A 12,275-nucleotide genomic window follows, 5' to 3' on the forward strand; every position below is an offset into this window, starting at 1 on the left:
AAAAGCTTCTGCACAGCAAGGAAAACCATCAATAAAACAAAAAGGCAACCTATGGAATGGGAGAAAATATTTAAAAATCATATATGTAACAAGGAGTTAGTATCCAAAGTATATAAAGAACTCTGCTCCACAGCAAAAAGGCAAGATAGTGTGGATTAGAACATTTAACCATTAGCACAGAATCCCCATTCAGCATAGACATCTAGTTAACTACATTCGTGGCTGTTCTGTGGGGAGAATGGAGTAGAGGGAGACTGGGCCCTGCCTTCAGAGGACCTTTGGTGGGAGCACACACCACACATTCAGAAGAGCGAGAATTCTCAGTGTTTCTGAGTGTCAGTGGGAAGGAAGCAGAAGGTCCCTGAAGCCCACTCGTGCTGCCTGTTCCAAGTCCCAGCCACTCTTTGAGATTGACTCCGATGTACGGAGCTGAGGGAGGAGAGGCCCCTGCCTTGGAAGGGACAGTTCAGGACCCAGGCCTGCTGAAGCCCAGTGGAGAGAATAAGAAAGGGCCAGCAGGAACTGGCCAAGCCTCTGAGATTGGTATTCCATGCATGGCTTTTGGTTTTGTGTGAGACGGAGAGCAGTGTTTGGTCCATGGCAGCGGGTTTTGTTTGCCTTATGCCAGGAACACATGCCTCCAGAAGGGGGCCTGTACACAGACCGGCAGCTTGAGGAATGGAAAAGAACTGACTCTGAAAGGGTCTTTTCATTTGTACATACGTACCCACGTGATGGGGGGAAACAAGCCGAATTCATGTTTCCCAGCATCCCTTCTTCTGCAGGCAGTGCCCATACAGCTTTGTCATTTCTGGCAGGAACGGGTTTGGGATATATGGTATCGGACTTCTCCAGCCCCAGTTTGCGGCCTCCTCACCCAGTTATTTTGCCAGCAGCCGTGGCTTTGTGCAGGTGTTACCCAGCAGCACCCTGCCCCAGCTGCGTTCATTTGTCTTACCTTGCCTGGGGCTTCTGTGACTCCATGTTTGCGCCCTGCAACCCTGGAGATCCAGGGAGTTAACACCCCAGGGGGACAGCCCCTGCATCCTTCACGCACAGCTCCTTAGACATTGCCCACAGTGAGGACCAGCTTGACAGTGTACCTTTAGGTGGGCTCTCCTGCCTCCCCACTTCCCCTCTCGTTTCTTGGGATTGCTTCTCCCAAATAAGCCACCTGCACACGAACCCTGTGTTGGGCTCTGTTTCCTCAGGCAACCCGGGCCAACACTTCTCTCCTGGGAGATGGCTTATTCTGATGTAAATCTGATTTTTTTCCTGGAAGGAGCAAGATTTTCTCTTCCTTTTTTTTTTTAAATTAATTATTTTTATTAACATATAATGTATTATTTTGTCTGTGAATCGTCAGGCTTACACGTTTCACAGCACTCACCTTATCACATACCTCCCCTACAATCGAGCAAAATATTCTTTCCAGACACCAGGATGGCCCATCATTCATTTAAACTTTTGGAGTTTCGGTAAAGTCAGGGAAAGGGGAAAAACCTTTTTCTTTTATAGCTATGCTCTCTGAAGACCCCTCCAGAGGGGTCACTGCTGTCTGGTCCCACAGCTCCCCTGGGAGGAGACCTGGAGGCCATGTCTCCCCAGGGGTGTTCCCTCCCCACACTGCTGTTTTTGGTTTATTTTCCTTAGAAGCTTGACCTGTGCACTTGTGTGTTTGGTTAATCAGATTGCTGGGCTGATAGAGCAAGGGTATGGGGCCTTCTCTTCTTCCATGAATTTCTTCCTGTGTGTCCTCTTGTTATTTATTTTAAAATTTTTTAAATTAATTTTATTTATTTATTTGAGAGATCATGAGCAGGGGGGAGGGGTGGAGGGAGAAGCAGACTTCCTACTGGGAGGGGGTGTGGGGGGAGTGGGTAGCCCAATGCGGGATTCCATTCCAGGACCACCTGAGCCGGAGGCAGACGCTTAACCTACTGAGCCACCCAAGCACCCTCCCCTTACTTATTTACCACTAATGCTGTCTCAGAATTTGGAACTTACAAAATAAGTACACATTGGGGATTGGTTTGTTCAAGCTGCCTCTCAAAATCCGATGGTGTTCAAGGCGGGGTGACCTAATATTTGTGGTTCCAGTCCTGGGCTGGGCTCCTCTGGCTTCTCATGAACGGGAGGGACATTCCTGGTTTAGGACAGGGACTGATGTACCTGCAGGCATGGTGACCTGAGGCTTGGAGGGCTATGCAGAGTAGGTCAGATTTACCTCAGGAGGGCATGCTTGCTTTTCTTCCTCAGGGAGCCATTTCCTCCTACTTTGTCCAGCGCTATGGATTTCCTCCAGGATGCAAAGTGGTGGCTTTCACTGGGGACAACCCTGGTGAGTATCTTGAAGGATTTCACTCTCCAAGTGGCCTGACTTGGTCCATGCTGGACATTTGAGAATGCCAACCTCTGGAAACCCTTCTGTGGCAGGCCCCTTCCTCCCTGGCCACCTGCCACACTGCTGGCCTGAAATCTGACTCCCTGTACTGCCCTATCTTGGCTCCGACTCTGTCCTCTGCCTTTCCCTTCCAGTGTGAATGATCAGCAGTTAAGGCAGGCGGTCATGCCCACCCCTCCCTAACTGCCTTTTCTGTTCCAAGCTAATCTTCTCAGTTCTCCAGCCTTTCCTCTAGGACTTGGTTTTGTATCTCCTTCTCGTCATTTGATCTATAGGTGTGAATTACTCTCCATCCAAACACCTTATCCTTCCCCTAGCTGCTCCAGGAAGAGTCATCAGGTCTCTGAAGAAAGGGCAGGTGGCCGCACTGTGCCGTATGTGGTGGCACCTCAGCCCCACCCCTGCAGCCCTTTTCCTAGAGAGCCACCAAATTCAGGTTGCCAGGCAAATGCAAATACAGATACAAGGACACCCAGTGTGCCTTGACTTTGAGAGGAATTATGATAATTAGTGTAATAAGTGCATTCCATGCAATATTTGAATTTCACATAAGAAATGATCTCTTAGTTTAAGTATGGCCCAAAGTATGTCTCTCTGAAATTCAAATTTGCTCTTAGAAGGTCAATGTAAAGTACGTAGTAGAGGACCTGGGCTGCTGCTGTCCTAGGGAGGCTCACTTCCTTCTTAGAGCCTCTCCTGCTTCTCTCTGTAGTCAGGGAGTGTGGCTCCCTATTTCTTATGCTTTGCTCTCCTTTTAAACACATTTAAGTTTTTTTTTCTGCCTTCAGCCCTCCTTCCGGTTTCAGCACCCACCAGCCTCCCTGTACTCTCCTCCTGTTGGCTGTGTAGACAAGCAGGACAGGGACATCCAAAATAAATAGAGAGAGATGCATATGTCTGCGAGTTGTATGCCTCAAAATAGAGCGGATGGTCCTTGTTAAAATTCATTCTTAACAGCGAGAGTTACTTTATCAGTATTATTATTAGAGTCCCTATTTTCTTCAGTGTTTCTGTATATTTTTGTGATCAGGAAAAAGCACTGAAGTCGCTACTGTTGTTATATGCGTCACTAAGAATAATGCTCATGGCATTCCTCGGTCTCCTTCCAGCCTGGAGCTGAGGGCACGGCGAGCTCCTCCCTGCCACACTTGAGGCCACCTCAGTGTCCTGGGTGTGACCCCTCCCTCCTGGGACAGCCTTGGCTCTGGCATCTGGAGGGAACCCCAGGAGCCAGACAAGGGCCTTTCCCATCCCTGAGCCGTTTCTGGAGACGGTCATGCGGGACCTGTTGGCCAAGCACAGAAACTAACAGAGTGGGTTTGGGAGAAGTGATCCCAGTGTTCCTGGTAGGAAGGTGGAGGGGAGGCGGAGGCTGGTGTTTGGAAGCCAGATTTCCACAGTGACAAGGCATGAAGGCCCAGGCTGTCCCTGGGGTTGAGAGGAGGCTCCAGGCTGCAGTGTGTGGGTTCTGGTGCTCCTGGCCCCCATTTCCATATCCCTAAGAGCTGGGAGGTCCAGCCTCCCTCAAAGAAGAACAGTTGGTGTAGGAACACCAACTTAGGAAAGTTTTCCACTTCTGTGGGCCACATCTGTTTTCCTTTCAGAATGAAAATAACTTTGTTGAGTCTCATTAGGCCATGTATAGTCTCGTACCCCCTCTGTCAACTAGAAGAATGTCAGGGGGAAGAATGGGCCTTTATAACCACTGAAGTGAGCGCCTGGGTTTGTCTGAGCAGGAATGACAGAGAAGCAGCTTTCCTATCCTACCTCCTGGACCTCGGTTTCAGGCTGAAGGTTGGCGACGCCAGACAGGTAGCCCTCAGTCAGTCCCTCCCGAAGTGTGACCTTGAGGGTGCGGCTGTTTTAAATGATGCATTAGTTGCTTCTTCATTAAAACAACAGCAGTGATGAGCAAGCAGACTAACCAAGCTCATGCTCTTTGTCTTACTCACAAGGGATACCTCTTCACTGCAGGGAAAGAAAAAAAAAAATTAAACACTGACAAACCAAAAGAAGGATGTAAAAATCATCCATAATCTCTTAACCCAGAGATAATCACAGTTAAAATTTTGATGGCTATCCTTCCACATTTCTTTCTGTGCTCATAAATAAACATATTTTGTTTTAGTGGGCAGCATCATTTCAACGGTTGCCTAGGGCCCAGTGGTCCCACATTTATCTCCCTAGTCCCCTGTGGTGGAGGTCGGTGGGGCTTCTGTGCGCTGGCAGTGCAAACAGTGATGATGTGCACACCCTGTCCTGTCCCTCATCCCTACAGGCTAAGTTCTACAAGATGGGGCTCTTGGATTCAAGGCTCTGACACATACGGCAGCAGTGGTGGAGGACACCTGTCCCGCCCACATTTCTCCTTCACTCGCTCAGTCAGTCACATTTAGTGAGCAGCCCCATCCACGCCCCGCCCCCGGCCTGGTCCATGCTAGACCTTCTTTTAGTTCCAGAGTGCATCAGTGAGCCCAGCAGATGCGGACTGCTATTCTGGGCCCCCTGTCTCGGGGACAGACCGCTCTTTACATTCTGCCCCTTCACACTCCTGCCTCACCTTTGTCTTTCCCTGCCATGTGTCTGATGTCTTGACTCGGTTCCCTTGGTTCTCTGCACTCTTGGGAGCACCTGATGGTGGGGAGTTGGACCCTTTTAGAAGAGGCATCCCAGCTCAGATCAGAGGCCCTACTGATCTGAGACTACAGGGACTCTATCCTTTCACACCGGGGTCCTCCCCTTGGGCTCTCCCAAACCCTCAGCTCATCCTTTCCTACCTCTACCCTGGTATGTGGCTTGGGGCGGGAGGTTCGGAGCTGGCTCCCACCTGGGGGTGACTGGTTTGCTTTGTGGCTCTGTGTGACCTCCCGCTAACCAGAGGTTCCCCTCCCATTCTCAGCATCGCTGGCAGGCATGAAGCTGGAGGAAGGTGACATTGCGGTAAGGCGACTTCTCACATCTCTCACCCATAAGCAAAGCCCACTCTCTCTGCCCAGGGGGACAAGGGCCCCAGCAGCATCTTTGTTGCCTATTAGAGGGTCTGGCGGTCCCAAAAGGCAGCTGAGGGAGGGGATAGGAAGACCCAGGCCCCAGGACCTGCTCATATCTCCTCTCTTAGAAGGTCATGGCCTTTGCCCGGTAGGCAGGTCCCCTTGTTGGCCAGTTTTGGTGGATACAGTGGCAGAGAGGTCAGGCATTGGAGCGGAAGACTGTGAGCTCTCCAGATGAATAAAGAAAACAGAACCTGTGCCCTTCTGGGTCTAATGGGAAAATCATCTGGGAACCAGTTGTCACCCAAACAGTTAGTTAGATACAACTGTGGTTAAGTTCTAGAAAATGGGCCCACAATTTCCATGAGAGCCTAAATCTGGTTGCTAATTGGTTTGTCTGGTGTGGGAGGGTCAGCAGAGGTTTCTCTGAGGAAGTGGCGTGTACTCTGAGGTCTGCGGCATGAGGAGTGAAATGATGGAGGTTCGGGGATGGTGGAGGGGGGCAGAGGTGCCTCATCTCTGGCCATTTCTTCCCAGGTCAGCCTGGGCACCAGCGACACCCTATTTCTCTGGCTCCAGGAGCCCATGCCCGCCCTGGAAGGGCACATCTTCTGCAACCCGGTTGATGCCCAGCACTATATGGCGCTCCTGTGGTAAGCTTGGTGGGCAGTGGGCACGTCAGGCACTATCTGGAGCCCTCGAGCTCTTCTTAGCAGGCTTTCGTGGCAGCTGAGACGCTGGGACTCACTGGGTTTTTCTGACAGCAGAGCTGGGTGGGGAGGAACCCAGGACATGGAGTGCTCCCCAAATCCAGATTCGAATCCCATCCTCAACACCCATATCCTGTGTGGCTGGGGGCAGACCCCAGAGTGTGTCTCAGCCACAGTCTCGACTCATGAAATGTGTTGTTAGGACACGCGTAGCACATGGTAGACGTTCAGTAAATAGTAGGAAGCACGCCCTGCCCCTGATGGTTGTCATGGAGGATGTGTACTCTGCACCCTGATCACAGGACTTTGGAAACCCACCAGAGGCACCTAGGGAGGTTCCTGAGCCTCTAAACTCTAGGAACCATTGGAGAATATGTAGGTCTAGTGAATATAGCTGGCTCTGTTCCATTGTCCAGGTGGTATAACGTGTAGAAGCCACAACTCCCCATATTTCCCTGGGGTGTCTTCGTGGCAGCCTCTGTAAACAGACCCCAAGACAGGCCTTCCCCAGTTACTCCCAGGGACCTTCGCTGGGCGTAATACCTGAGGGAGAGCCTCAGATCTCTGCTGTCCACTGCCTGGGGTTGTGGTCCAGCCCGACCTGCGGCCCTTCAACCTGGGACTCTTCCCCAAAACACATGGGTCCAGCCAGCAAGCACTGGGTGCCCCCCACCCCGGGTTCTGTGCACTTCTGCAGCTTTAAAAATGGCTCCCTCATGAGAGAGAAGATCCGCGATGAGTCCGCTTCCTGTTCCTGGAGTGATTTCTCTGAGGCGCTGCGGTCCACGGAGATGGGCAACAGCGGGAACCTGGGTAGGCTGTTTGGTGATGCACTGGCCTGTGAAGGGCAGCAGCTGCTGGCAGGAGGGCCCCAGGGGAATGGGGAGAGAGGACCATGGAGCAAGCCAGGGGAGCCCCAGCTGTCCGTCCTTCTGCTCCGTGGGCCTTCCAAGCTAGCATGAGACCCAATGATGTGAGTTAGTAGGGCCATTCTCTGTGCTTTGAGTGGAGGGCCCTGTCCGCTTCAGAGCCCCTGGTGACTACCTCAGGGATGGCAGCCACGGCTCCTGCTCCACTCTGGTGTGCGCCCATCCATAGCTTTCTGCCCCAGCTGCAGGGTTCTGTTCAGAAGAGGGCCCAACCTTGGGCCAGGCCTCCTGAGCAGGGAGGGGACGCGCCACCCTTGGCCAAACCTGAGCTGGTGTTTTCGGGGCATTGGGGCAGCTGCCTCTGGTCTGGGCTGTTGGGTGAGTGTTGGCGGAACTGTCTCTAAGAAGATATAGCCCCAGCACTTCCAGTTCCTGTCTTTCCTGCTAGAGAGCAAGATGGGGAGTATTCCCATCTCTTCTGGGGGCCAGAGATGTGGGGTCATGTCACCCTATTCCGTCCTAAGTCTTTGAGAAGCTTATATTTTGCTTTTGATTACTGACAGTGAATCTCTTCCTGGTCTGGTTTTAGGTTTTTATTTTGATGTAATGGAGATCACCCCTGAAATTACTGGGCGCCACCGGTTTAGCGCAGAAAACCGCCAGGTATGTGTGGTATGGGAGGGACATCGGCTCCAGTTCTGAGTGTTGAATTCAACAATTGCCTCCCAGGTTCTGCTACTTGAGGGACTTCCTGTAAGCCGCTATTGCTTGAGCAAACATTTGGATGGGCCAAAGTGCATTTCCGTCCTGGGGAACCCACAGGATCTAAGACACTGTTGTCTCTCACAAAGAGGAGTACAAACAAACAAACAAACAAAAAAGCCTGCGGGCTTTCCCCTGAGCTAACACATGTCCACGCTGACCGCCACTGAGAGCCATAGAGCCTGTTCCCTCTGCAGGCTCAACCCTGCACCCCCAAAGATTCACACTTTCTCCAGATCAGGAATTCCTTCCTGATCGAAAGCCTCGGGGACAGGATGCATGAACATTTACTGAGCGCTGTTTCCCTCCAAGCACACCGTGCCGGTGGCTTCCCGCATCCTCCATTGACTGCTCAGAGCATCTTGAGGTCCAGAGATGCCGAATCATGTGCCCAAGTCAGCAGGACCTAGGAGGTGGAGGGAGGGGGCCTCCAGACCCGATCCTTCCTGGCCCTGAAGCGCTGTTTCCTTTCCCCTCCACTGTGCTGCCTTTCCTGCTTGGGCCTGAGTAATTCCCTCTGTCTAGTAACTGTTACAGTTAGAGTTGGCATCAGCTTTGTGGCTGATGAAGTCACTGTATGTTGGGTTGTAAGTGGAAAGCCTTATACAAACTCTAGCGGGGAGGGGCTCACCTCAGTCTTCTGAGGAAGGGTCTCTTTGGTTTCTGTTGTTCCAACAGAGAAGACGTGCCTGTTCCCTTTTGCATAAACCCATCAAGGTCTGTCAGGGAGAAGGTAGGGTTTGTCATTGGTCTCAGGGGCTAAGGCCTGGGTGAAGCCGGGGTTGCCACCTAGCAGCAGTAGCCTGCACAACACTCCACAGTGTTCTGTGGGTTCTCAGCATAAGCTCCGGGTTCTCACTTGGGACCAAACACCAAGATGCGGCCCTGTTGTGTCATTTGATCTTTAGAACCACCGTGAAACTCAGGTACCGTTATGGCCTTGGTTTTGTTAAGAAAGAAAATGAGAATCCCAACGAGATTTACATAACTTATTCGAGGTGGCAGAGCTGAACCCTCCGTGGCCTGAGACCAAGCTCCCCAATGCTCCAGCTCCCTGAAGTGAGCACACCTGAGGCTGGGGTCATGTATGGGTGGGGAACATGCTTGTGTGCACACATATGGCAGGTGCTTAGTGGGTCAAGAGCTCCAGCTGTGTGTGAGCTGCCCAGGAGACCCGAGTCCTAAGTTCCGAATCTGGGCCACATATTCACACGCACGCACAGACGCGTGCACACGCAGTGAAGGGACAGCAAAGGTTTTCACGGTGCCTACTTTCTCTTGGGGACAGGTCTCAGCATTCCCGGGGGCTGTGGAGATCCGGGCACTGATCGAAGGGCAGTTCATGGCCAAGAGGATCCATGCTGAGGGCTTGGGTTACCGAGTCAGTAAGTGAGTGGCTGGCGGGCTGTGTTCTGGGGCGGGGACCCTCACACACTGAGGTGCTTGTGATCCTTCCTGGCCTTCAGGTCAGGCCTCGCTCGGCACTGTCTGTCGAGGCTTCACTCCAGGGGCGGGAGGAGAGGGAGCCCAGCCCCAGGTGGCTAGGGAGAAGGTGAGTCAGTGGGCAGGGATATGCAGGCAGGCAGGGGACGAGGGGGCACTTGTTCCTGCTTCTCTGCTCTGTCCCCAGTAGCCTGACCTCTTAGCAAGTAGCTGTAGCACTTAGAGACCTTTCTGTAGCCCAGACCTGAGACAACATGATATCCCAAGCCCTGGACCCTGAGGACATGGGCAATGCCAGTGGGAGAGGTCTATGCTGGGGCCACCTGCCTCTGGGGCACAGCCTAAGCACTTCAATTTGGACAGAGAAGAGTGGGGATACAGAACCACTGTCCCCACCGAGAGATCTGGAATGGAAAGGCAGGGCAGGATGGATTGGGGCAGGCACCCACGGAAAGAAAGGGATTTCTAAGAACTTGAGCTATGGAACGGGCAGCCTCAGAGGGGCAGCGAGTTCTCCTTACTGCTGGCCCTGGAATGGTCTGGGGCACAGGCTTCTGCCCTAAGGGTGGAGTCCTCATGATACTTTTGTGGACAACCTGAGCTCTGTGTAGTATGTTTTCTGCCTTTGAGCCAACCAAGTGCAAGCGTACTCTGGAAGTCAGCACTAGGTAAGCCTTTCCGGGAAGCCGCACATGCACACACACCCCGGCAGTCACGCCTCTCTGTGAAGGCCTAACGGAGATGTGTACCCGTGGGCTCTAGAGACGTACAGGAGAGCAATCATCGTGGCTGGTGCCCACCAGCCCCATGCTGCAGCCCGGCGCCCGTGGTTGGTAGGCAGGACAAGTGCATTGTGGGCTATTCATGCAATGTGACGTGACAGAGAAATGAAAATAAACCAGCCTCCACTCTGGGCAACGAAATGGATGAAGCTCGCACATGTCACTCAGTGCGAAAGAAGCCAGGCACAACAGTACGCGGGGTGGGATTCCATGTCTGTCAAGTTCAAAACCGGACGAAACGATTTGCTGGAAGCCAGGGTGGCGAGCCTGCTACCTTTCAGAGGTAGAGGGCCTCTGTGGTGCTGTTGGTGTTCTCTAAGTTACACGCGAGCCTGGAGTTTGTGAGAATTTGTCAAGCGGTCAGCTTATGAGGCGTTCTGCATGTTTTTTGGGGTATATAAGTTCACCACAAATTTGAAAGTAAATAAAATGAGCATGATAAACATTTCCATTTCTCTCCATTCCGTCACTCAAAGTCTGAAAAGAAATTCCCTGGGGCACCTGGGTGGCTCAGTCGGTTAAGCATCTGCCCCTGGCTCAGGTCATGATCCCCAGGGTCCTGGGGTCGAGCCCCATGTTGGGCTCCCTGCTTAGCAGGGAGTCTGCTTCTCCCTCTCTCTCTCTCCCCATCTCCCTCCACGTGCTCTCTCTCCCACACCCTCTCTCTGCGTCTCTCAAATAAATAAATAAAATCTTAAAAAAGAAAGAAAGAAAAAAAGAAAGAAAGAAATACATTATCCAAAGATCTCCAAAGATTTCAGAATCTCCTGAAAATTGAGACTGGTGAGCAGGGCAGGGATGGGGCTGAGGTTGGCGCCCACATCTGGCATGAAGGGTTCTCCGGCCAGCAGAAGGTGGCACTTCGTCGGGAGCTGGCCCCGAGCAGTGTGCAGGAAGAGGCGGTCAGAGTAGAGAAGTCCCCCTGGGCACTGGAGAGGGGAAGGGATTATGCCACCATTCCCAGCCTTTAAAGCACTTTTGTGCAAACCCACATAAAGTTCTTTATCCTCTTAGCAAGCTTAAAGGCAGTGTCAAACCTGTCCTGCCGGCTCTGCTGGGTTCCTCTCCAGTAAGATTACATAAATGAACATGCCTGGAACCAAGCAGGGCTACACGAACGTGAGGCATCATTCTCCCAGCTGCTGTGTGGACTGACCCGTGTTCTTAGGGGACTTGCTTCTATAACTCGACATTATGTTTATGAATTCCTCCGTGTGAATACCTCACTCATTATCGGCCCTCCTGGTGGTGTGGCGATCCATCACGGGCTTGTACCGGGATCGACTGATCCACTGTTCTCTGACGGACGTTTGCGCTTCCCAGCTCAGTGTCATGAACTGTGCCGTGAACGGTGCATGCCCTTGGCTGATTTTTCTTTACTTCATCCCTCCTGTGTGACAGGGATCAGTAAACGGACCACCTGAGTGTACGGATTTTTTTTCTAGAACTTGTCATGTTTGGCTAGCATAATGTTTACTTTGCTAATCAGATACCTTTGGGCTGGGCCTGCTCACTCCGGGGCCAGTGTGGCACAGGTGCAGCCGTTCCCTAGCCCAGTCCCCTCAGTTACTCCCTTCTCCTGGCCCCGCAGACAGACCTGTTGTCGGCACCTGGGCCTACAGCTCCTGCTTCTTCTTTTTTTAAATTAGATTTTATTTATTTATTTATTTATTTGAGAGAGAGAGACAGCACGAGCAGGTAGGAGGAGCAAAGGGAGAAGCAGGCTCCTCCATGAGCAAGGAGCCCATGTTGGGACTCCATCCCAGGACCCCCGGGTCATGACCTGAGCCGAAGGCAGACGTCTCACCAACTGAGCCACACAGGTGCCCTCTTGTTTTTTTTCTAGTAATGACTTAAAATTTCAACCTAGATACCAACACTTAAGTGCTTTGGATCACTGTTTGGAATTTATATTCTCTTTAGTAATTATATCCCCCACTAAAAGACATTATATTATGTTCCTTCTTTTCTCTTTTTTCTTTCTTATTTAAAGATTTTATTTATTTATGTGAGAGAGAGAGAGAGCGAGCACAAGTAGGGGGAGGGTTAGATGGAGAGGGAGAAGTGACTCTCCACTGAGCAAGGAGCCCAGACGCAGGGCTCAGTCCCAGGACCCTGGGATCATGACCTGAGCTGAAGGCAGAGGCTTAACCTCCTGAGCCACCCAGGTGCCCCCTCTTCTCTCTTTTCTTTACCTCCCATTTTCCAGTTCCAGAATGCTACTGTTCAGTGTGCATTATGCATCAATAACTATTTAAATTGTACACTTGATGGCTTTCCTTGATCACCACTATTTATTATATCACGCATCTAAG

At 51.7% G+C, this 12,275-nt stretch overlaps 1 protein-coding gene across 5 annotated transcripts in view; it reads left to right on the plus strand.

Moving 5' to 3' along the window:
* Positions 1-12,275, plus strand: part of XYLB (xylulokinase) — a 52,453-nt gene that overhangs the window by 21,826 nt on the left and 18,352 nt on the right. For 4 of the 5 annotated variants that reach the window (XR_014299527.1, XM_082686094.1, XM_082686096.1 and 1 more), the window contains 6 exons: positions 2,260-2,341; positions 5,304-5,344; positions 5,932-6,047; positions 6,802-6,917; positions 7,563-7,636; positions 9,024-9,120. Coding sequence is in view for 3 of the 5 variants with exons in the window: in XM_082686094.1 (XP_082542220.1) it covers positions 2,260-2,341; positions 5,304-5,344; positions 5,932-6,047; positions 6,802-6,917; positions 7,563-7,636; positions 9,024-9,120 (526 nt within the window). In the remaining 2 variants the exon portion in view is untranslated. Of the gene's footprint in view, positions 1-2,259; positions 2,342-5,303; positions 5,345-5,931; positions 6,048-6,801; positions 6,918-7,562; positions 7,637-9,023; positions 9,125-12,275 lie in introns of all 5 variants that reach the window. The other variant, XR_014299526.1, reaches the window with a different exon arrangement.

Source organism: Mustela nivalis, assembly GCF_964662115.1.
Source record: "Mustela nivalis genome assembly, chromosome: 1".
Taxonomy (NCBI): Eukaryota; Metazoa; Chordata; class Mammalia; order Carnivora; family Mustelidae; genus Mustela; species Mustela nivalis.